The 22,620-nt window shown below is 43.4% G+C and overlaps 1 protein-coding gene across 3 annotated transcripts in view; it reads right to left on the reverse strand.

Annotated features, from left to right (window-relative positions):
• LOC111961889 (TOX high mobility group box family member 2) overlaps positions 1-22,620 on the reverse strand; it is a 138,205-nt gene that overhangs the window by 56,618 nt on the left and 58,967 nt on the right. For all 3 annotated transcript variants that reach the window (XM_023984532.2, XM_023984556.2, XM_023984538.1), the window contains exon 3: positions 11,400-11,459. In XM_023984532.2, coding sequence (XP_023840300.1) covers positions 11,400-11,459 — 60 coding nt within the window. The remainder of the gene's footprint in view (positions 1-11,399; positions 11,460-22,620) is intronic.

Here is a 22,620-nt window from a genome sequence, read left to right on the forward strand (position 1 = left end):
CTTCCATCTGGCCACTCTACCATAAAGGCCTGATTGGTGGAGTGCTGCAGAGATGGTTGTCCTTCTGGAAGATTCTCCCATCTCCATCGAGGAACTTGCAATCTCTATCAGAGTGACCATCTGGTTGTTGGTCACCTCCCTGACCAAGGTCCTTCACCGATTGCTCAGTTTGGCCAGACGGCCAGCTCTAGGAAGAGTCTTGATGGTTCCAAACTTCTTCCATTTAAGAATGATGGTGGCCACTCTGTTCTTGTGGACCTTAAATGTTGCAGAAATGTTTTGGTACCCTTCCCCAGATCTGTGCCTCGACACAATCCTGTCTCTGAGATCTACAGACAATTTCTTCAACATCATGGTTCGATTTTTACTCTGACATGCACTGTCAACTGTGGGACCTTAGATAGACAGGTGTGTTAATTTTCCAAATCACATCCAATCAATTGAATTTACCACAGGTGGACTCCAATCAAGTTGTAGAAACATCTCAAAGATGATCAATGGAAACAGGTTGCACCTGAGCTCAATTTCGAGTCTCATAGCAAACGGTCTGAATACTTATGTAAATAAGGTATTTTAAAAAAAACTTTTTTTTATAAATTTGCAAACATTTCAAAAAACCTGTTTTTGCTTTTTCATTATTGGGTATTGTGTGTAGATTGATGAGGGGAAAAAAACGATTTATTACATTTTAGAATAATGCTGTAATGTAACAAAATGTGGAAAAAGTCAAGGGGTTTGAATACTTTCCGAATGCACTGTATATGCAAAGGAATGAAGGAAAGAAACTTGAATCATAATGTAGTATATAATATGTAATTTATCAGACGGCGTTATCCAAAGCGACTTATAATAGTCTTCGTATGGGTGGTACCAGCGGAATTTTAACCCACAAACTTGATAGCTAGTGCCATGCTCTAACCAACTGAGCGCCACATCAAGTCTGTATCATACACAATAAATGTATTAATCATGGACACAAATTAAGATTATGAGTGATGAGTTAATTGTTGATATGTTATATCTTGTAGTCATTTTACTTGACAATTTGTTTTGATTCAAGTTTATTGTGAAAAACTGCTACAGTAAGTGGGGATGAGGCTTAAAATATATACTGTTTTGTTTCAAAATGGACTGATCAATTGCAGATATTTCCTTCTGGGGGGGCAAACCCCAGACCCCCCCCCCCAAAAAAATACATTTAAATTCAACCATTTCCATCAGTATATACCATCTATCTGTTCTTATATACACCTCGCTAACTAGATGAGTCAGTGGAAAAGAAAACTGTGTCAAGGCAGCGCCTCCCCTCACGACACAGTTTGAGAGGAGACTCCCGACTTCCCAACTCAGCGATTCAACTGAGGGCCTGACCGACAGCACAGGGGCTTTGGGGCGTTGGGCTGGGGTGATGATGATGACAGATCTGCCTCACCACTAATGTGCACTTATCTGCCTATTGGAAGAGGTTTGTCAAATTGTGATTTATGCTTACACCCCACCCCCACCCCCACCCTCTTCCCCTTTCCAACCCACCCAGAGCGCAGAAAACAAAGTCATAGTTATCTCTCGCTTCCATAAGGCCTGTTTTTCAAGAAAAGAAAGGAGGAGGGAAGGGAGGGTTATCTTGGGGAAGAATTTGGGTGCCTCATCCGTTTTTGTTCATGCTGACATTCCCCTCATAGAAAGCTTACGCCTCGTAAATGATGCCATGGACAAGAGTAGAGTGGGGTTACATCACCCCTGTTGACTTTAGAGGGTGGTCTGTTCCATGTGCAGATATTGGGCAAAATGATGAGAAAATAATGTACCCGACAATATACTTATGACGATATGGAACAGTCCTTCTCCACGACTGGGTGATGTCATGCTTTGCATTTTAGAAACTCAACAGCAACACTGTGAGCTAAGAAGTCCATGTGTGTCCTGTTTAGACAGCTCAAACTGTGGACAACCCTCTCCCCTATGTTTGTTTCCCTCTCTCTGTTTATCTGTCCCTCTCTCCCAGCCATAATACAGGCTTTAATTAAAGCCATCAGCTGTGTTCTTTTGCTACAATATCATGTCACGGATATCAACACACCACAAAGACCCTCCTTAGAATAACAAAGAGTGTGCCCGGCCCAGGTTACTCTCTCTCTCTCTCTATCCCATCGATCTCTCTCTCTGTTTCTCTTTCTGTTTCTCTCTCTCTCTCCCATCCCTCTCTCTCTCTCTCTTCCTCTCCATCTCTCTCTCTCCAAACAGACTAGCTGCATTATTTACCCGTCACTCTGTTACTATTTGTACATTTGCGGAATCTGAAACCGTGGATCTAAGTTTCTGTCTGAGGAGGAAAGTGAGGCATCGCTCCAGCCCCAACACAGTGTCATGGGCTCATCTAGGAAATAATAGCCATAAAMAATATCTAGTAGTTACAATGCTGGCTATGGCTATTTCGGATATGACAATGCCCCGCAATGCTAACAAGGCCTAAAGAATGAAAGGCGATGACAGATACAAAATGACAAAATGTCCCTTTTTCTTAAGCACAGATACGGTCCATTTCATCCTAGAGAAAGGAGTTGATTACTAAACAACCGTGGACTAAAACAACCATGCTAATTGCAATCGTTTATTTATTTTATGTCTCTTCCCTTCCTCTTGTCTCTCCCCTCTTTCCCTCTCTCATCTCCCCCCTCCCGTCTCCTCCCTGTCTCCCAGCATCTCACTCCTCACTCCTCGTCCAAGGTCATGAGGTCATAGTCATCTGATCATATGTCGGTTGCGATTAGAATCAGGCCTTTTGTGCCATGTCATATTTCATTACGCACAGGACTCATCTCCTGGGTCGTGGGGTCACGCTGATTTGATTGGCTGACAGAAATGATATAATTTGCATTTAACCCTAGGCGGTATGAGTTCTGAACGGCGTACTAATGCATTTGGCAAAGATAGAAGGCTGCCCCGGGAGTGACTAATTTGAAGTGGCACAACAACAGCGGAGTGAGTGGGGGGCTGAGCTATTGCACAACATGCTGGGGTTACATGGAGGGAAGTTTATTCAATAATAAACAACACAAAGAACTCTCTCCGTGTCTCTTTCTCCTTCTCTCTCTTTGTCTCTCTCTCTACTTCTCTCTCCCCTCTTCTAATGACACTTTGATTTGACAGGAAGGGGATGCTCAGAGAGGTTGGGGCTATCCCATCACTAACAGGTCATTATTGCTGTACACTGGAGTGGAACAAAACGTTGCTCAAACGTTCCCAGACGAAACGCAGAGAAGACTGGGGAGAGAGGAGACACTGTGCAGACAATGGAATGGGATGAATGAAGATGGACAAATAAAGAACAAATAAAGTTGGATGAATTTGAATTGGAGAATGATGGGGGCAGATGTTAGCCTAGCTAGCAGAAATAGATTCTAGATTTAATAAGCGTTCGCTATTGTATTCTTAGCCCAGACTTGATGCAGTGGAAAGAGAGTTCAGTTAATTCGCTCACCCCTCCGATAGTGATTGTGTGCAGATGCTTCGCAGTGTGAACTGTGTAAGCTCAAACACGATCTTCGCTAATGCGATAATAAAAATGCTAAGAAAACAAATGATCAGATAAAGAAACAAAGCTCAGGTTTTGAAGAGTCAATTAGAGAGAGATTGTGACACACGCTCTGATACTGATGTGGGTGACAGGCATGGGGGAAGGGGTCAAAGAAAGGCAAGGAGGGAGGGAGGGGGGAGGAGATATGATTTCAACATTTCAAATGAGGACCTTAATCAAACTTATTGCCTGACAGGAGGCATTTAGCATTATAAAGTCAAATTTGGCACACATATTATTTCTGCAGTATCCCCCTTGTCGCTTCTTATAGAGAGCAGGCATCTCTCTCCAGAGAAGGAATCTTTTTTACTTTATTCATTGGTTGCCCTGTCTCTTCTGATAGGCTTAACAGGGCTACTGCTGCTGTATAGTCAATGGAAGTGTCCCAAATGCCACCATATCCCCGATACAGTGCATTACATTTGACCAGAGCCCTTTGGGCCATGGTCAAAAGTAGTGCACTATGTAGTGAATAGGATGCTAATTGGGACGCAGGCGACGAGTTCCGTGCACCGTGCATCACGAAAAACAAATCCAATGACATCAGCTCTTTTATATGGATTTCCATTTTATAATTTCACTATTTTCTTAACACTGTTTTCACATTGAAGGTCAACGCTGGTGCGGTGCGAAAACAAAGACGCCACTGTTTCTGATTCTGACTGACAAAGCCTAATTGTGCTGTTGTCGTGTTTTTTTTAAATGTCTGGCGAATACAAAAACACACAGAAAAGACAGTTGGTGGATCTTTAGTCATTTATAGACAATTGTGGAAACTGACAATGAGGACGCTGACAGGACAGTCGTGTGGACACACAAATGTGTATTATACTGGTGATTGTTTGGACTGTGTGTGTGTGTGTGTGTGTGTGTGTGTGTGTGTGTGTGTGTGGGTGTGTGTGTGTGTGTTCGTGTTGTGTGTGTGTGTGTGCAAAATGCGCATCAAACATCGATTGGTGGACAATCGCTTATGTGTGTGTGTGTGCATGCATGCGTGTACAGTACTTGCACATATGCATGCAAGTCACAACAATAGCGAGCATTTCCACCATGGTATCACTGGGTTCTTAAGTGTCTCCCTATTCTCCCAGTCTTACAGGCCTGGAGTCAATAGTCAATGTGGCTGTGCATTGGCGATGGGCACATCTGCTGAAAACGGGTGCAAACATCTGGGGTTTCGATCCATGGTGCCATTGTTTTTACAAGATGCAGAGGGAGGGGACAGCTCTCCACTGTGAATGAGCCACTTATTCCTCAGCCATGATTGTACACACACTCTATGGCTGYGTCCCAATTGGCACCCTATTCCCTAAATAGTGAATTACTATTGACCGAGGCCCATAGGGAATAGGGTGCCATTTGGGATGAAGACTCTATGGCCATAACAGACCCCTTCATAACTCCGTTCAAGGTTTGGATGTATTTACCTGTTTTGAGCTAAAATGACACTAGCTGTGAATCTAATGTGATGCTGTTAGTGTAAAAGTCTCACTAAAGTGAAACTAGTAGTTATTAAGCGAAACTATGAACATATTTAAGAACATTCTACGACCCCAAACAGTAAATAGAAATCTATCATCGCATAGGGTGGAAAATATTATCCGATGCAATCCTGAATGACTGGTTCCTTATCAACAACTGGGYCAGCATCCCAAATGGCACCCTATTCCCTCCCTATTCCCTATGGGTCCTGGTCAAAAGTAGTGCACTAGGGAACAGGGTGCCATTTGGGACTAAGCCTGGTTTTCTGAAAGTCCTACAAAAACACATTAAGACTGCCATTAGATTCATTTGATCACCTAACGGCAACATGGTAAATTGACATCTCGGCACAGCAAAGGGCCCTTACACAAATATACAGCTGTGCATTTATATGCAGTCCCGTGTCAGTAAACTATTTCAAACAGAAGGCTTTTAATGGGTGAAAAAGGGAGCCATTTTCCAAATCACTCCACGGCGAGGGAGAGAGAAAGAGAAAGAAAGAGCGGGAGCTTTTTGCTGCAGCAACAAATATGCCTGCACATCTTTTTCGTTTTGTCTCCTGCCCCTGCTTCGTCAGCGAACGGCCACAGAAATATTTTGGCAGCCCGCTCTTTGTTTTCATTTTCACAAAAGATGGAGGGAGCGAGAGAGAGAGGTGGAGGGGTAGTGGTGGTGGTGGAGGGGTGGATGAGCGCAGTAGGGGAGAGGAGAGGAGGGGAGAGGAGGGAAGGAGATGGGAGAGGAGGGAGAGAGGTGGAGGGGGTAGAGGAGAAGAAGAGGATGGGGGGGAGGGCAGGGTTTTCAGTCTGCCACTCTCAGTCCCAGACCCAATCTAAACAGCGAGAGGAAGCTGTAAATCAAACTAATGCGACGGCCTGGTAATTCCTAGCAGCAGGGCCGGGGCGGTGGGCACAGACGAGGATCCCCAAATGGCGGGAGTTTACAAAAACTGTGGCGGCACCGGCTTTAATCAGCGACAACGATCCAATGATACCGTCTCCCCCAATCAGAGCATTTCCTGTCAGTCACACAAGACCGATTTTGACCAATCAGGCACGCAGACAGAGATTGGGTTGCGGCCAACTAGCGAATTACCGATCTCATTTAGAAAGGGGAGAAAAAAATGAGGAAAATGAACTTGAGCTCCTATAATTCTAGGGCTGTATCCCAAATGGCAGCTTATTCCCTATATAGTGTACTAATTGTGACCAGAGACTTATGTGCTGTGGTCAAATGTAGTGCACTATAAAGGGAATACGGTGCCAGTAGATACATCAGGAATGTGACATCATAATCAGAGTGAGCACAAAGTCTACAATGTGTYATTAGAAACATGTGCAGAGATAGAAACGAGTGGATAGCTGTTGAAGGCTGTAAGGCATGGGTGTGTCTCCAATACCTAAGCGGATGGTTTTCAATTACAATCACAGTGAATTTCTTTTTTCTTTGTGAAAAACACGATTCTGAAACCTATACTATGCCAAAGTCGAACACAAATGGAATGGAATGCGCCCCCCAAAAAAGTGAAACTATTTTCAACTTGTACCAAAAGAAAACAGGCAGCCCCAACTTGAAATTAGACATTGCCAGAGGCTGCCTTTCGTAAACAGAAATCAACGGGGGTACTGTAATTGTAATTTACTACAGTGAGTCAGAGAAAATGCGCTTCACTTCATCATCAGGCCTTTCAAACGGGCCATCCAAATCATGATCCTTAAGGCTTTTTTATTTGATGCTGCTAATGCCCAGATACAGCACCGCATACAGGCAGGCGAAGCCAAGCCGAGGAACGCGCTAGTGCCGTAGTGTTAGAGCGGAATGACTGGCGAAGGTACACTCGCTCTGCATGTAGAACCAGCGGACCACTTGGCAGCCGTGGCGCTACAACAGGGCCAATCAATAAAACCTTGTTACACTAATTGCGAGATTATAATCTCCGCTAGCTACTTCGGCTGCATATCCAAACAGTCCCTCCATTAAGATAATTATTCCTGCTACACTCTCTCCCTCTCTCCCACCGATTTCCCCAAACGTCTATTATGCTAAACAAATATTTAAATCATGGTGGAAACGCATAAAAAGGGAATTTACTGTAGTTCAGGTCATATGGAGGATGACAGTGTCTTTTTTTTTTTAAATGCCCACTCAAGGGGTTAGACAGTTGTACTAAGCCCATGAGGCATTTGTAAGTGATGTTTTCAAGAATCAGTGGCTATATAATATATACCAAGAATTGAATTGAGTATCAGAAATGGCTGTAAATAGAACATTGGGCCTTTAACACAGAATTAATACATACAAAATATCTTCATATTCTTCTACCTCAGTTCAGTTCAGTGCAAGAGTTTTTAACTCGAGTCTACTGAGGGACAGAGGGAGAGAGAGAGAGAGAGGGAGAGAGAGAGAGAGAGCTAGAGAGAGAGCACTCACTGGGCCTTCCAGGAGCAAGCTACAATAGAAAAGTCAAGCTCACAGGCATTTAGTCCAGTCTAGAGGAATAGCTGGGGAGGGTTTTCATGTCAGGGCTAAGTCCCAAATGGCACCCTATTCCCTATGTAGTGCACTACGTGTAACCAGAACTCTATGGGCCCTGGTCAAAAGTTGTGCACTATATAGGGAATGGCGTGCCATTTGGGATGCAGCTCATGTTCCCTGCTTGGTGCCGTATCGATCCGGTGCTAGGAGAGACCGGAGTAAAGGGACACTCTCTGCTGGTTACTCTATTGTACACTGTTGCCACGACAATCGCAAGTGACCCTGGGCAGACAAAGGGCTAGTTGAGGCCGGGCCAGAGGCCTGACCTTGTCTTTTAATCAGCCCTGTTTCGACTGTCGCCAGAGAGAGAGAGAGAGAGAAAAGAGAGAAGAGAGAGAGGGGAAAGAAAGCGGCAGGTGGGGAGAGAGAGGAGAAGAGGGAGGGGAAACATCTAGGGAGAGATAGATGGAGACAGAGAGAGCTAACTGGGGAGAGATAGATGGAGACAGAGAGAGCTAACTAGGGAGATATAGGTAAAAGGTGATATAGGGGAAGGATATAGAGAGAGAAAGGACAAGTCGAAGAGTGGGAAAGAGATAACTAGGGAGAGATAGAGGCAGAGCGCAAGGAGAGAGAAAGCTAACTGGGGAAAGATAAAATGAGATAGGGAGGGGAGGGGAGGGAGGGAGGGAGAGCAAGAGAAAAAGAGAAGAGAGAAATAAATAAGGGCCAATAGCAAGAGAAGAAAGAGTGAAATAGAGAAATAGAGAGAGAGAGGTATAGAGAAGTCAAATGTCTACTGTTTACTGATGCTCTAGTCCTTCTGTCCCCAACCAAGGAGGGCATACAGCAGTTTCTAGCACCTAGATCTTCCGCATAGATTCTGTCGGACCTGGGCCCTGACAGTAAATCTCAATAAGACAAAAATAATGGTGTTCCAAAAAAGATCCAGTCGCCAGGACCACAAATACAAATTCCATCTAGACACCATAGTCCTAGAGCACACAAACAACTATACATACCTCGGCCTAAACATCAGCGCCCAGGTAACTTCCACAAAGCTGTGAACGACCTGAGAGACAAGGCAAGAAGGGCCTTCTACGCCATCAAAAGGAACATAAAATTTGACATACCAATTAGGATCTGGCTAAAGATACTTGAATCAGTTATAGAACCCATTTCCCTTTATGGTTGTGAGGTCTGGGGTCCGCTCACCAACCAAGAATTCACAAAATGGGAAAAACACAAAATTGAGATTCTGCATGCAGAATTCTACAAAAATATCCTCTGTGTACAACGTAAAACACCAAACAATGCATGCAGAGTAGAATTAGGCCGATACCGCTAGTTATCAAAATCCAGAAAAGAGCTGTTGAATTCTACAACCACCTAAAAGGAAGCGATTCCCAAACCTTCCATAACAAAGCCATCACCTACAGCGAGATTAACCTGGAGAAGAGTCCCCTAAGCAAGCTGGTCCTGGGGCGCTGTTCACAAACAGAGCCCCAGGACTGTAACAAAATTAAACCCAACCAAATCATGAGAAAACAAAAAGAGAATTACTTTAACAAAAAAGAGCAATGCTGGAATGCTATTTGGCCTTAAACAGAGAGTACACCGTGGCAGAATACCTGACCACTGTGACTGAACCAAAAGGAAAGCTTTCACTATGTACAGACTCAGTGAGCATAGCCTTGCTATTGAGAGAGGCTGCCGTAGGCAGACCTGGATCTCAAGAGAAGACAGGCTATGTGCACACTGCCCACAAAATGAGGTGGAAACCGAGCTGCACTTCCTAACCTCCTACCAAATGTATGACCATATTAGAGACACATATTTCCCTCAGATTACACAGACCCACAAAGAATTTGAAAACAAATCCAATTTTGATAAACTCCCATATCTACTGGGTGAACTACCACAGTGTGCCATCAGAGCAGCAAGATTTGTGACCTGTTGCCACAAGAAACAAACACCATTGTAAATACAACCCATATTTACGTTTATTTATTGTCCCTTTAACTATTTGCACATCGTTACAACACTGCATATAGGCATACCATGACATTTGAAATGTCTCTATTCCTTTGCAACTTTTGTGAGTGTAATGTTTACTGTTCATTTTTTATTGTTTATTTCACTTTCTATTTCACTTGCTTTGGCAATGTAAATATATGTTTTCCATGTCAATAAAGCCCATTGAACTGAGAGAGAGAGAGAGCTAACTGGGAGAGCGATAGCTATATAGTGAGAGTGAGAGAGCTATGCTCTCAGCTAACTGGGGTCAGGTCTATGCGCATGGGAACAGTGGACATGACAGAAGATCTGACCCCATTTCTTTATGACTCATCACAGTGATCGAACTGAAACTGCCACCGTAGATAGTGGAGATGACAGTGCCCGATTAGCCGAAGTAACAGTAGGGGCATTACAGCGAGATGATCTAGGCAGTTTCAGGCAGTATGGAGGCGTCGGTTCTTTCCCCCCCAGAACCACTGACCCAAATGCATTTTAATATAGTAAAAAGGATAAAAGGGTAAAAGAACATACCAGTAAAAGGAAATGCAACAGACAGATGATAGAGAAGTTGAAGCCAGGAGAGGATTGTGAATTTCTAATGGATATCAAAGTACAGTATGAAGATAGGCAGAAACTGCTTCTCCAATAGAAATCCCCGATCACGCATGTAGGTGATGTCATGGCGGCGTTGGCTAGCTAACCACATGCGCAGAAACACATCATCGGGTCTAACTGTCGTCTCGCGCCTAACTGCGTATGTGCAGGCCGTCAAATCAAAGGCACTCCTTTGATATGAAGTTGCTTTGGATGAAAATGAAAACGTGTCAGTTTGTCACATTCACGAGGTTGGAGTAATAACATGTGATTCCCCCCCCCCCCCCCCCTTTGTTGTTAATTCTCTCGAAATCTAAAGGCACAACCTAGATTTGAGCCAATGTCTTAAGTAGGTGAACTTCTCTCATTGACATCTCAGACCCCAAACCCCGGCCTGGTCTGCTTGGTCTGTTTTCCAAGCGTTCCCAGACGTTTCACAATGTTGTGCCTCTGAGTTTAGAAACTCTGTGTGGATATGTTGTGTTTCTAGGGTATGATCATCTCTATAAGTTAGAACAACAGTGCAGCGTGATCTGATAGAGATATTCTTGGCCCACTCAAGTGATTGCAATTGACAAGGACAAGTGCCTCTCCTTGCTTTGTATGGCAGTGAGGCTTACAACGAAATTCAACAAATCTCCCAGCTCAAACGCAACATATGGCAACCCATGTGTTTTAGCCCAGCTGCGGTACAATGCACCATAGTACAGTACATACGCTGATGCATTCAGTCCTGTGTTCTCATGAATCTCATTGGACCCAATTATGTAGGACCCCCTTTCACAAATCCAGTCCTCAAGGTCCCCAGCACTACTGGTTTGGTTTTCTTGTTTCCCTCTAATCAGGAACTGATTCAGACCTTGAACACTTTCGGGCCAATTCAGAGTTGAGATAAGCGCGTGCAACTCAGACTTTCGCGTAAATCATACATTTATGTTTATGGGGAGACAATGTGAGAATACGAGTTGAGCGTGATGATCTCGAGTCTAAATATTACCCAATGTGAGTGGAATCTCTGTCCATTTAACGACAATCGATGAATGAACTACCAGGTATGGATCAGAAAAACCAGCAACACCCTGGACTTTGAGGCTGTGATTTTAATAACCCTGAACGTAGAATAGTAGCTTTAGTTTCAGTCCACCGTGAGACCTTATCAAATCCGAGGCATGTCTGGTCATTTTCTAGTCCAGACATATAAAAAAAAAAGGAAGCAGGTGTTTCATCAACAAAAAGAAAAATGCCAACTCACCTGATTTGGGGAGAGAAACTCCTGGTTATTTTCATTCATGTACATGTTGTCACCATCAAACTGTGAGGGAAAACAGAGAAACAGAGTGGGGATAGAAATCAGTCAGTTCACAGAAAAAAAATCAGTCAGCGCACAGAAAGTCAGGGCACAGAAAGCATTTTGAACGAGTCCAATTACTCCATAGTAGTCACCTTTAAGCCACACTGGCTCAGTGGCTCTCGTGGATGTCAGTAATTACAGTTCATTAGAGCCCCATATAATTAGACCAGTCAGACTAGTGAAACTCACACTGCTCCGCTTGCCTGCAGCAACCCCAGTGTGTGTGTGTGATAAAGTGTATGTGTGTGTGTGCGCCTCAGTCCGTGTGTGTGTCTGACTCGGCTGTGACTTGGGCTGCCTTGTGTGTCACGCGAGGTGTTGATGAGGAGAGMTAATCACACAAACACAAACACAACACAACACAAAACGGCAGTCAGGGCCCTACGGAGGCCAAGAGGGCACAACGGCCCTTTAGCACTTTCACACTCCGTCAGAGAGAAAAAAGACCGCCAGAGAGAAGCCTCCATCGGGCCAGGGCCGGGTGGGCGAACAACAGCTTGCCCCTGAGCAAAGGGGGATRGTGGGTGATTAGTGTGGTGGGTGGGGGAGGGCGTGAGAGGGGCAAGGGGGGTTAGTGGAGGCCAATAGTGGCCGTTCTCGCTGTAGCGGTGATTAACACTCGGGTCACAGCCAGAGGTCGCGGCTTGGAATGCTTTACACTTCACAGAGGCCTCTCTGTTCTGTCTGCCACTAGTTGGCACTCTGCTTTTATGAGAAATCAAAACACACRAGGAGAAGTCAGCCAAAAGGGCCTGTAGAGCTGCCACGGCTGTACAGTAAGGTCATTGCATTCTGGTGGAGCAGTACTGTAGCGTAGATCTACACTGTTTTCAAACTGCCAAGAGATATAGGCTAAACAATGGAAGCTACTGTATAATGTAGATGCTGAAAAACCACAGGCCAGTCCATAAGGATATTAGACAAAGTTAAGCCTTTGAACCTGTAGAATTGATGCCAAAGTGGAGAGATGTAACAAACCATTCTTTAGTAATATAAACTGATATACTGACAGTAGGAGTGGGAAATATGTGCAATGGGCTTTACAGTACATATATTTCAATGTCGTTCCATTTGACATGCTGTCAAACCCACCATTGCTACCGTTCGAGGCTAGCTGACGGCAATAACTAGCACTATATAATTTGTCACCCTACTTCTCATCACTCTCATATTCATCCTTTAGATAGACTCGATGCTTTCAGCATAATGAGTTCTCCTTGAGGGAACCATTAGTCTGTGGGCCACAATCATTGGATGATGGTTACACACTGCAAGTAAAATTAAATCAATTTCTTCAATTACATCGGTAAGGAAGGAGAAAAGGCCATGAGTGCTTCTGAGTTCTCAATCAGGAAATGAATCGAGAGCAAGGGTAGCAATGAGTAGTTATTGGTGTTTTCACACATGACATGGGTCCTCTCAGAGCAACTGGAGATTGTTTGTGATTTTTATATACAGCRCATTTCGAAAGTATTCAGACCCCATCCCTTTTCCCACATTTTGTTACGTTACAGCCTTATTCTAAAATGGATTAAATCCTTTTTTCCCCCTCATCAATCTATACACATTACCCCATCATGACAAAGCACTTCTTTTTTTAATGTTTGCTAATTTACAAAAAAATTACCTGAAATAATAAATATTTACATTAGTATTCAGACCCTTTGCTATGCGACTTGAAATTGAGCTCAGTTGCATCCTGTTTCCATTGACCATCATTGAGATGTTTTTACAACTTGATTGGAGTCCACCTGTGGTAAATTAAATTTATTGGACATGATTTGAAAAGGCGCACACCTGTCTATATAAGGTCCTAATGTTGACAGTGCATTTTAGAGCAAAAACTAAGCCATGAGGCCAAAGGAATTGTCTGTAGAGCTCAGAGACAGTATTGTCTCGAGGCACAGATCTGGGGAAGGGTATGTCTGCAGCATTGAAGGTCCCCAAGAACACAGTGGCCTCCATCATTGTTAAATGTAAGAAGTTTGGAACCACCAAGACTCTTCCTAGAGCTGGCTGCCCGGCCAAACTGAGCAATCAGGGGAGAAGGGCCTTGGTCAGGAAGGTGACCAAGAACCCAATGGGCACTCTGACAGAGCTCCTCTGTGGAGATGAGAGAACCTGGGAGATGGGAGAACCTTCCAGAAGGACAACCATCTCTCAGCACTCCACCAATCAAGCCTTTATGGTAGAGTGGGCAGATGGAAGCCACACCTCAGTAAAAGGCACATGACAGCCCACTTGGAGTTCGCAAAAGGCACCTAAACTGACTCTCAGACCATGAGAAACAAGATTCTCTGGTCTTATGAAACCAGTCAGGATCGAGGGAAAGATGAATGGAGCAAAGTACAGAGAGATCCTTGATGAAAACCTTCTCCAGAGCGCTCAGGACCTCAGAATGGGGTGAAGGTTCACTTTCCAACAGGACAACAACCCTAAGCACATAGCCAGAACAACGCAGGAGTGGCTTCGGGATAGGTCTCTGAGTGTCCTTGAGTGGCCCAGCCAGAGCATGGACTTGAACACAATCTAACATCTCTGGCGAGACCTGAAAATAGATGTGCAGCGACGCTCCCCATCCAACCTGACAGAGCCTGAGAGGATCTGCAGAGAAGAATGAGAGAAACTCTCCAAATACAGGTGTGCCATRCTTGTAGCGTCATACGCAAGAAGACTAGAGGCTGTAATCACTGGCAACGGTGCTTCAACAAAGTACTAAGTAAAGGGTCTGAATAATAATGTAAATGTGATATCAGTTTTTTATTTGTTATAAAAAAATTCATTTAAATTTAGAATAAGGCTGTAACGTAACAAAATGTGTAAAAAGTGAAGGGGTCTGAATACTTTCCGAATGCACTGTATCATATATTTATGTCATGACAAGTCTAACAACGAATTATACCTGGATGTTTTAAAGTTACTTTTTATCTATATACAGGAAGTTTACATACACCTTAGCCAAATACATTTAAACTCTGTTTTTCACAATTCCTGACATTTAATCAGAGTAAAAATTCCCTGTCTAAGGTCAGTTAGTATCACCAATTTATTTTAAGAATGTGAAATGTCAGAATAATAGTAGAGAGAATGATTTATTTCAGCTTTAATTTCTTTCATCACATTCCCAGTGGGTCAGAAGTTGACATACACCCAATTAGTATTTGGTAGCATTGCCTTTCAATTGTTCAACTTGGGTCAAACGTTTCGGGTAGCCTTCCACAAGCTTCCCACAATAAATTGGGTAAATTTTGGCCCATTCCTCCTGACAGAGCTGGTGTAACTGAGTCGGATTTGTAGGCCTCCTTGCTCGCACACGCTTTTTTTCACATTTTCTATGGGATTGAGGTCAGGGCTTTGTGATGGCCACTCCAATACCTTGACTTTGTTGTCCTTAAGCCATTTTGCCACAACTTTGGAAGTATGCTTGGTATGCATTTTCGACCAAGCTTGAACTTCCTGACTGATGTCTGAGAAGTTTCTTCAATATATCCACATCATTTTCCTACCTCATGATTCCATCTATTTTGTGAAGTGCACCAGTTCCTCCTGCAGCAAAGCACCCCCACAACATTATGCTGCCACCCCCGTTCTTCACGGTTGGGATGGTGTTCTTCGGCTGGCAAGCCTCCCCCTTTTTCCTTCAAACATAACGATGGTCATTATGGCCAAACAGTTCTATTTTTGTTTCATTAGACCAAAGGACATTTCTCCAAAAAGTACGATCTTTGTCCCCATGTGCAGTTGCAAACCGTAGTCTGGCTTTTTTATGGCGGTTTTGGAGCAGTGGCTTCTTCCTTGCTGAGCGGCCTTTCAGGTTATGTCGATATAGGACTCGTTTTACTGTTGTTATCGATACTTTGTACTTGTTTCCTCCAGCATCTTCACAAGGTCTGCTGTTGTTCGGGGATTGATTTGCACTTTTCGCACCAAAGTACRTTCATCTCTAGGAGACAGAACGCGTCTCCTTCCTGAGCGGTTTGACGGCTGCGTGGTCCCATGGTGTTTATACTTGTGTACTATTGTTTGTACCGATGAACGTGGTACCTTCAGGCATTTGGAAATTGCTCCCAAGGATGAACCAGACTTGTGGACGTCTAAAATTGTTGGCTGATTTCTTTTGATTTTCCCATGTCAAGCAAAGAGGCACTGAGTTTGAAGGTAGGCCTTGAAATACATCCACAGGTACACCTCCAATTGACTCAAATGATGTCAATTAGCCTATAAGAAGCTTCTCAAGCCATGACGTAATTTTCTGGAATTTTCCAAGCTGTTTAAAGGCACAGTCAACTTCGTGTATGTAAACTTCTGACCCACTGAAATTGTGATACAGTGAATTATAAGTGAAGTAATCTGTCTGTAAACAATTGTTGGAAGAATTACTTGTGTTATGCACAAAGTAGATGTCCTAACCGACTTGCCAAAACTATAGTTTGTTAACAAGAATTTTGTGGAGTGGTTGAACAACGAGTTTAAATGACTCCAATCTAAGTGTATGTAAACTTCCGACTGCAACTGTATCAGTCCTATGACTTGAATGTGATTTGTGCCACAAATGCTAAAATGTTAGAATGTGGAAACAGTGCTAAGGAAATTAAACCAAAGCATGGCTTGCTGTCATACCTTGTCCATAGACTAGAAACCAATATTTCATTTTGTAATTTGGTACTATACTTTAAGTAAAGTGTTACCCACGTGTAATCAATGTAATGGAATAATATAAAGTAACACAATATGACGAAGGTTATTCTATTTTATTTTAAAGCTCTAGTTTCTCGGGGGGAGAGACAGAGATTGAGTGAGTGAGAAACAACAGAAAGCTTGGTTAAAACCCAGAGCAGTGATGGTGAGGAGAGGGGGAGAGCTTGTTCAAACAACTGATACACATTTGACACCAAGCACTCCAGTTTGCCGAGCTAAAAAGCACATAGAGAGAGTAGCTATAAATAGGGAGCTGTTTGTGTAAACCCAAGCCACTGTCAGTTTGAAGTGCACACTAGCACTGAGGTTGTGGAACAACAGTTGAACGCAACCTATCACACAGCTCCCAGCCACAAATGAGCATTCCAATCTATAGTAGTACATCAAAATGGCATACATGGACAGCACAGCAGCCAATACAAAAAGGCTCAACAAGATGGCTGCCAACCGTGTGATGTAGACAATACTACACAATCATACAGCGCAAACATCTGGCTGCGGCAGCCTCGTATGTTTTCATTTTAGACAGACTCTCTTTCGTGAGGCTAAAATGTGTCTCCACGGTTTTCCACAGGGCACGTGACTAATCGCCTGTCAGTCAAAGTGCAAATCGGAACAGGCACCAGTCAAAATACCTGTGTCAGGACGCTGGTCATTAGAGCATTCAGAGGCTGGCAGATAGCACTGAAGGTCTGAGGGGATGGTCTGTTTTCAATGAAGCAGATATGGATCAGTTGACTGTGTGTGTTCCCTCTGCAGTATGTTTTCTCTGCTCTGCTGTGTGTGTGTGTGTGTGTGTGTGTGTGTGTGTGTGTGTGTGTGTGTGTGTGTGTGTGTGTGTGTGTGTGTGTGTGTGTGTGTGGTTTTTGTGGTGTGTAAATCTGTGTTGTTGGGTGTTTGTTTGTATTTATGTGTTTTTTTTGATTTTTTTTTTTTTGTGTGTGTGTGTGTGTGTGTGTGGTGTGTGTGTGTGTGTGTGTGTGTGTGTGTGTGTGTGTGTGTGTGTGTGTGTGTGTGTGTGTGTACTGTATATGTGTATTCACACATCTGTGTGAACCGTGTGTCCTATTCAACACCACATGCAAAGACAACGTCCAATAAAGATAACAAATACAACCGTCATATTTGTTGGCCATAAAAGACCTGAACTGTCACACCCCTTCCATCCCAGACCTGGGTTCAAATACTATCCGAAATCATTTAGCTGGGCTTGATTAGCTTGCCCAGTGCAATGAAACCAACAGAAGACTCATAACTGTGCAGCCCTGCCTAGTTGGCATTCCAGGCAACGCTAAAGCAATCACTGAAAGTATTTGAACGATTTTTAAATAGTCTTTGAACCCAGGTGTGTTCCACCCTATGATCCCATTCATCCTGGCGATAACGCCATACAGATGAAGTATGGTCTTCATTACGCCAAACTAAGACGTGGAGCCGCGCAACTCCGCCGAGGAGGAACATAATTGTTTTTTTATCGACTGAAGGGGTATGAAATGAATCGGAACGGCAGAGAACCCTCCGATGATAAACATTCAAACGTGGCCAAATGGGAAGAGAGAGAGAAAGAGAGACATCAACACAAATCGTGCGTGAGCATGTAAAGCGCCGAGAAACGGGAGAGAAATAGGAGAAATAGCTGCATTAGGCAGGGGATTGTGTTTAACCATGCGGCCCAATGGATCCCGGGTGACGCTCATTCTCTCTCTTATGATGAGCTTAATTGCCACTATCAGTGTTGTGATATAATATTAATCTAGGTTTAATGCTCCTTTTTACTGTCTTGTCAGTCACATGGAGGGTTTTCGAGAGGCCGGTCGTTCCTCAAATTACACCTCGACTGGCTCGGCTCATAATGAGAGCGATTTCTTTCTTTTTTTACACAAGAAAGAATAAGAAAATAGGCCCCTTTATGTTGAAAATTAGAACGTTTCGAAAACCTGGATGAGGAGTTATTGTGGAATGCAGTTACTGTGGTCCATGTGAATGGGTGCTATTGAGTAGGTTTGGTGGTTTACTGGATTACACTTGACCATGGGGTTGAAACGCATCGCTTCCAAGCAAAATGCACGTATATCTCACCTCTGACCCTGTGTAGGTGTCGAGTTACAGATGGCCGAGCACAATCCCGCCATTGTGCTCAATTGGACACAGTGAAAACAAAGCAAATAACACATCATCAACCTTGAACTCCACCTACGCTTCGAAACACGGACTCATAAACCAGGTGGAATGGAAACAGAATTGAAACAGAATTACCATAAAAATGTCATTTGTGTGCAAATAGATTGATCAGAGAGTCGAAATGTGTCTCAAAACGTTGACACCGAACGTGCGTCCGAAACGAAACCTTCACTCGTGCTTCAATCAGGCGCATAGCAATCTGCTTTTTGAGGTATATCGAGTGTTTCATTAATTTACTCAGAAGGGGTGCTCATGGCTGAACTGTGGTGGACTGGTGTCTTGATATAAAGGCCACAAAACCAATCCGCGTCCTATATGGCACCCTATACTCTATATAGGCCATGGTCAAAAGTAGTGCACTAAATAGGGAATAGGGTGCCATTTGGATTCCATTAAATCTATTAAACCAGCTTGCATTATATCATGCAAGGCACAATAGTAGAATTTCAAGGGCAGTCCCAAAGGAAGGCAACAAAGGCTCTCTCTCTTCAAGGGAATAGTCAAGAAATAGCCAAACCATATTTTGTGCACTGTTCTGCTCCGTCTACAAGGCAAAGCGCAATTTCAGAAAACTCAAGTGGAAAAACGGGGGGTCATTGCGAGAGAAAGGAGGGAAAAGGGAAAAAAGTTACTTAGATACCCGTTCTTTTGCCTGAATGACTTTGACCAAACAAAAGGGGCATCAATCACTTGAAGAGGAAGTCAAGGACTGCAACAAGATCAACATCTGGCATTCACATAATTATCTTTTTGAGCGATCTGTTTGATGTTGGTTGATCATTTAATTTGATTCTAAGGTGATATATCACTTACAGAAAAGACATGGTTCTAATCTACACAAACACCCAACTTTATTAATCTACACAAACACCCAAATCTAACATTCAGTCTTGAAGAATAATTATATGATACAGTATGATGCATGGCAATGCTCAAAATGCTAATTAGAAACATAAAAAATACCCAAATCACCTACAAAATAAATCCATCATTAGTGCACTGTGTACCATCAAAATGCCCTTCAAATGAAAGGTCTACAACGGAACTGTTCCACACTCTCTAAATGTTCAGTTTTCCAAAGCACCAACACCGTATTGTAATTTCAAAGCCTTATGCTGTACAACAACCTCAACCACTCTTGTCTTACCTAACASTCCTACATTTACATGGAAATGTATCCTACAGTACTGCACTCCCTTCCCTCTCTTATCAATAGGCCTCATAATTTTGCATTCAATGCTGCAGCGCTGCTGATTATTTCTCATCCAGCAGCCATCGCTGCCTGGCAATCAGGCCGAATGTTCTATTACCAATCTAATTGCACATTCCACCCTGACAAGGGCTCGTTAAGCCTTAATTACACACATGTTGTTTTCTACAAACATCTCCATTTGGGTTTCTTTTGCGTTGTAATTGTTCAGCAGGGACAGCCATTTGAGAGAGAGAGAGAGAGAGAGAGAGAGAGAGAGGAGAAGAAAGAGAGAGAGAGAGAGAGAGAGAGAGAGAGAGACAGGAGAGAGAGAGAGAGAGAGAGAGAGGAGAGAAGAGAGAGAGAGGAGAGAGAGAGAGAGAGATGAGAGAGAGAGAGAGAGAGAGAGAGAGGAGAGAGAGAGAGAGAGAGAGTAGAAGAGAGAGAGAGAGAGGAAGGAAGAAGAGAAGAGAGAAGACGAGCGAGATGGAGAGAGAAGAAGAGAGAGAGAGAGAGAGAGAGAGGGAGAGAGAGAGAAGAGATGCCTGGAACTAGGTCACGTTATGTCATTTATAAACAAGGCACAGTTTCTAAAATAATATCCCATACCAGTTGGAAAGTAAATGCCAACAAGTGAGCGAATGTGGAGCTCAATGTAATGTTTTACCAGAGCACTAATAGATAGATGGCAGTCTTCGGAGCGTTAAATGCCCCCCCCCCCAATCTCTTTGCTACGGGTTGCTGCTTTTCATTTTTCTCTCTCCTTTTCTTTGCCATTTGATTTCTCAGAGGAAGCCGGACACATTTAATTACTGATCGGCAGAGGGGGAGGTGTTGGGCACCTCTCAGCTCTCTCTTTCTCATTCCTTGCTCTTCTCTCTCTCTCTCTCTCTCTCTTCTCTCTCTCTCTCCTATCCCCTCTCTGTCTTTCTAGCTCCACCCGTTCTCGCCCACTTCTCGCTTACCCAATTTCCTTTCTCTCCTCTCCCTTCCCCTCTCTCTTTCTATCTATCTCTTTCTATCTCCCCATGTACTCCTTCTCTCTATATCTCTCTCTTTCTCCATCTGTCTTTCCCTCTCCATCTCTCTTCCTCTCTCCTGGCTGCATGGTTTTGGCTGTGATGTTTTTTCACACGTTTGTTACATTTCAGCGGCGGAAAGTGGGCCTTAATCCAGAGTCTTTGAGGCGTGAGCAATGATATTACTGAGGAGAATCACGCTTAAAAACTTCTTTAAAAAATTCCAGCTGGTGCTGTAAAGTCATTGAAGCRCTTGTCAGGCACATGGCCCAAAACACCAGCCTCTCTGTAGCCTACTGTGCTGAGATTTCAATGTTTGGCCGGCTCTACTAGGGGGGATTGACTGGGAACACTAGWATGGCTCTTCTGCTAGCTTCCGCTAGCTTCCGATAGTCAGTTTAATGTGTCTTACTGTGGTGCTGGGATCTCTTTAAAGCACTGTGCGGTGCTTTCTGTGTGATGCAGACCTGGGCTCGTATAGTTTTAGAAGTATTTTGAATACTGTAAGCCTTTGCTCTAGCCTGCCTGGAGTGGCGGATGCGTGGGGTTTGCCGTTTTGGGATTGTTTAATTGGTCCATTAAGCCATGCGATTGTAATCAAGTACAGATAAAGTATATACAATTATTTTAAATAGTATTTGAACACAGGTCTGTGATGCTATGCTATTGCTAAACTACTGAAGCCGGTTCAGTATTACCACCAAAACAGCCCCTACGACCTCCCGATCCATGCTAAACCCCAAGAAAAGTCGGAGGAATTGTCTTAACCAAGGAGGACCGTAGTGTTGACAGTAACTGTATATATACTGTGTACCATTGATCTGAATCCAAACAGCAAATATAGTGACGCCGTGACAAATCCTTTATATATCACCATTTTTATGGTAGAGCGTAATTATTTTCATGATCCTAAACAAGATTGTTTGGTTCTGCCGATTCGAATGGAGAGAGAGAGAAAGAAAACATCACTCTGTTCACTTATTTACGGATAGTATCTGTTTGCATATGATTTTGTTTGTTTGTTTGTTTAGTGACATTTTTCCATTCTACGCCAATTACCATAGAGTTGCACTCATGCTGCGTTGGAAACAAAGATGGATGTGCCATCTGAACTACATTGAGATAAACAAACACACCGATATTAAACAAAAATAAACAAAAAAATGATTCATTCTTATTATGACACCAAAATAAATCTGGATAATATTAATTATAACGACAACCTCCTAGGATCACCAGTGTGCACAGAAACAAACACACACACACACACACACACTCTCAGTCGCTCTCACAGACATACACACACACCATATCGTATTCTTCCTCTGCTGGCTCTAATAGGCGGTCTCTTAGATATTCTGTACAGAATAGTGCTCATGCAATATTAATATGGCACACCAAAATATGGCAGTCGGAGCACACTCCATCTCTCACTCTCTACATAATTGACTATGGAAGTTCTCCAAATCAACCAGGAAAAGAAAGAACGAGAGGAGAGCAACACTTTTTTTTATCCTGAAAATAACCTGTCATCCCAGTTGAAGACAATGAGCCCTTGAACCTGTCAGAGTTAGAGAAGCTAAAACAACAACACCAAAACAGTAGTAAGACTCCCACCAGACAGTGGTGATTTTAACACTACCCGGAACAGGGAAACAATTGACATGTATGTTGCACACTGAGCTACTGTGTTTTACTGTATTGAGGCAGAGGCATTTGCATTGTCCCAAATGGCCCCCAATTCCTTCTTTAGTGCACTACTTTAGACCAGATCTCTATAGGCCCTGGTCAAAAGTAGTGCACGAAATAGAGAATAGGGTGCCATTTGGGACACAGCCACATGCTGTGGAGTGTTGTCTCTGCTACCAACAGTGTTGGCCTCTGCTACCATTAGATACGGATTGTTGGCCACTCAGACTGACTAGCACTGTTGTGGTGAGCACTGTGTGGTGTTCTATGGGCGTTAAAGAGGAAGTTCAGTATATTTAACAACTTGATGTTAAATGGTTCCTCACCCTAAAAGTAGTCCATGTGC

The sequence above is a fragment of the Salvelinus sp. IW2-2015 genome, linkage group LG1 (assembly GCF_002910315.2).
Source record: "Salvelinus sp. IW2-2015 linkage group LG1, ASM291031v2, whole genome shotgun sequence".
In the NCBI taxonomy this organism is placed as follows: Eukaryota; Metazoa; Chordata; class Actinopteri; order Salmoniformes; family Salmonidae; genus Salvelinus; species Salvelinus sp. IW2-2015.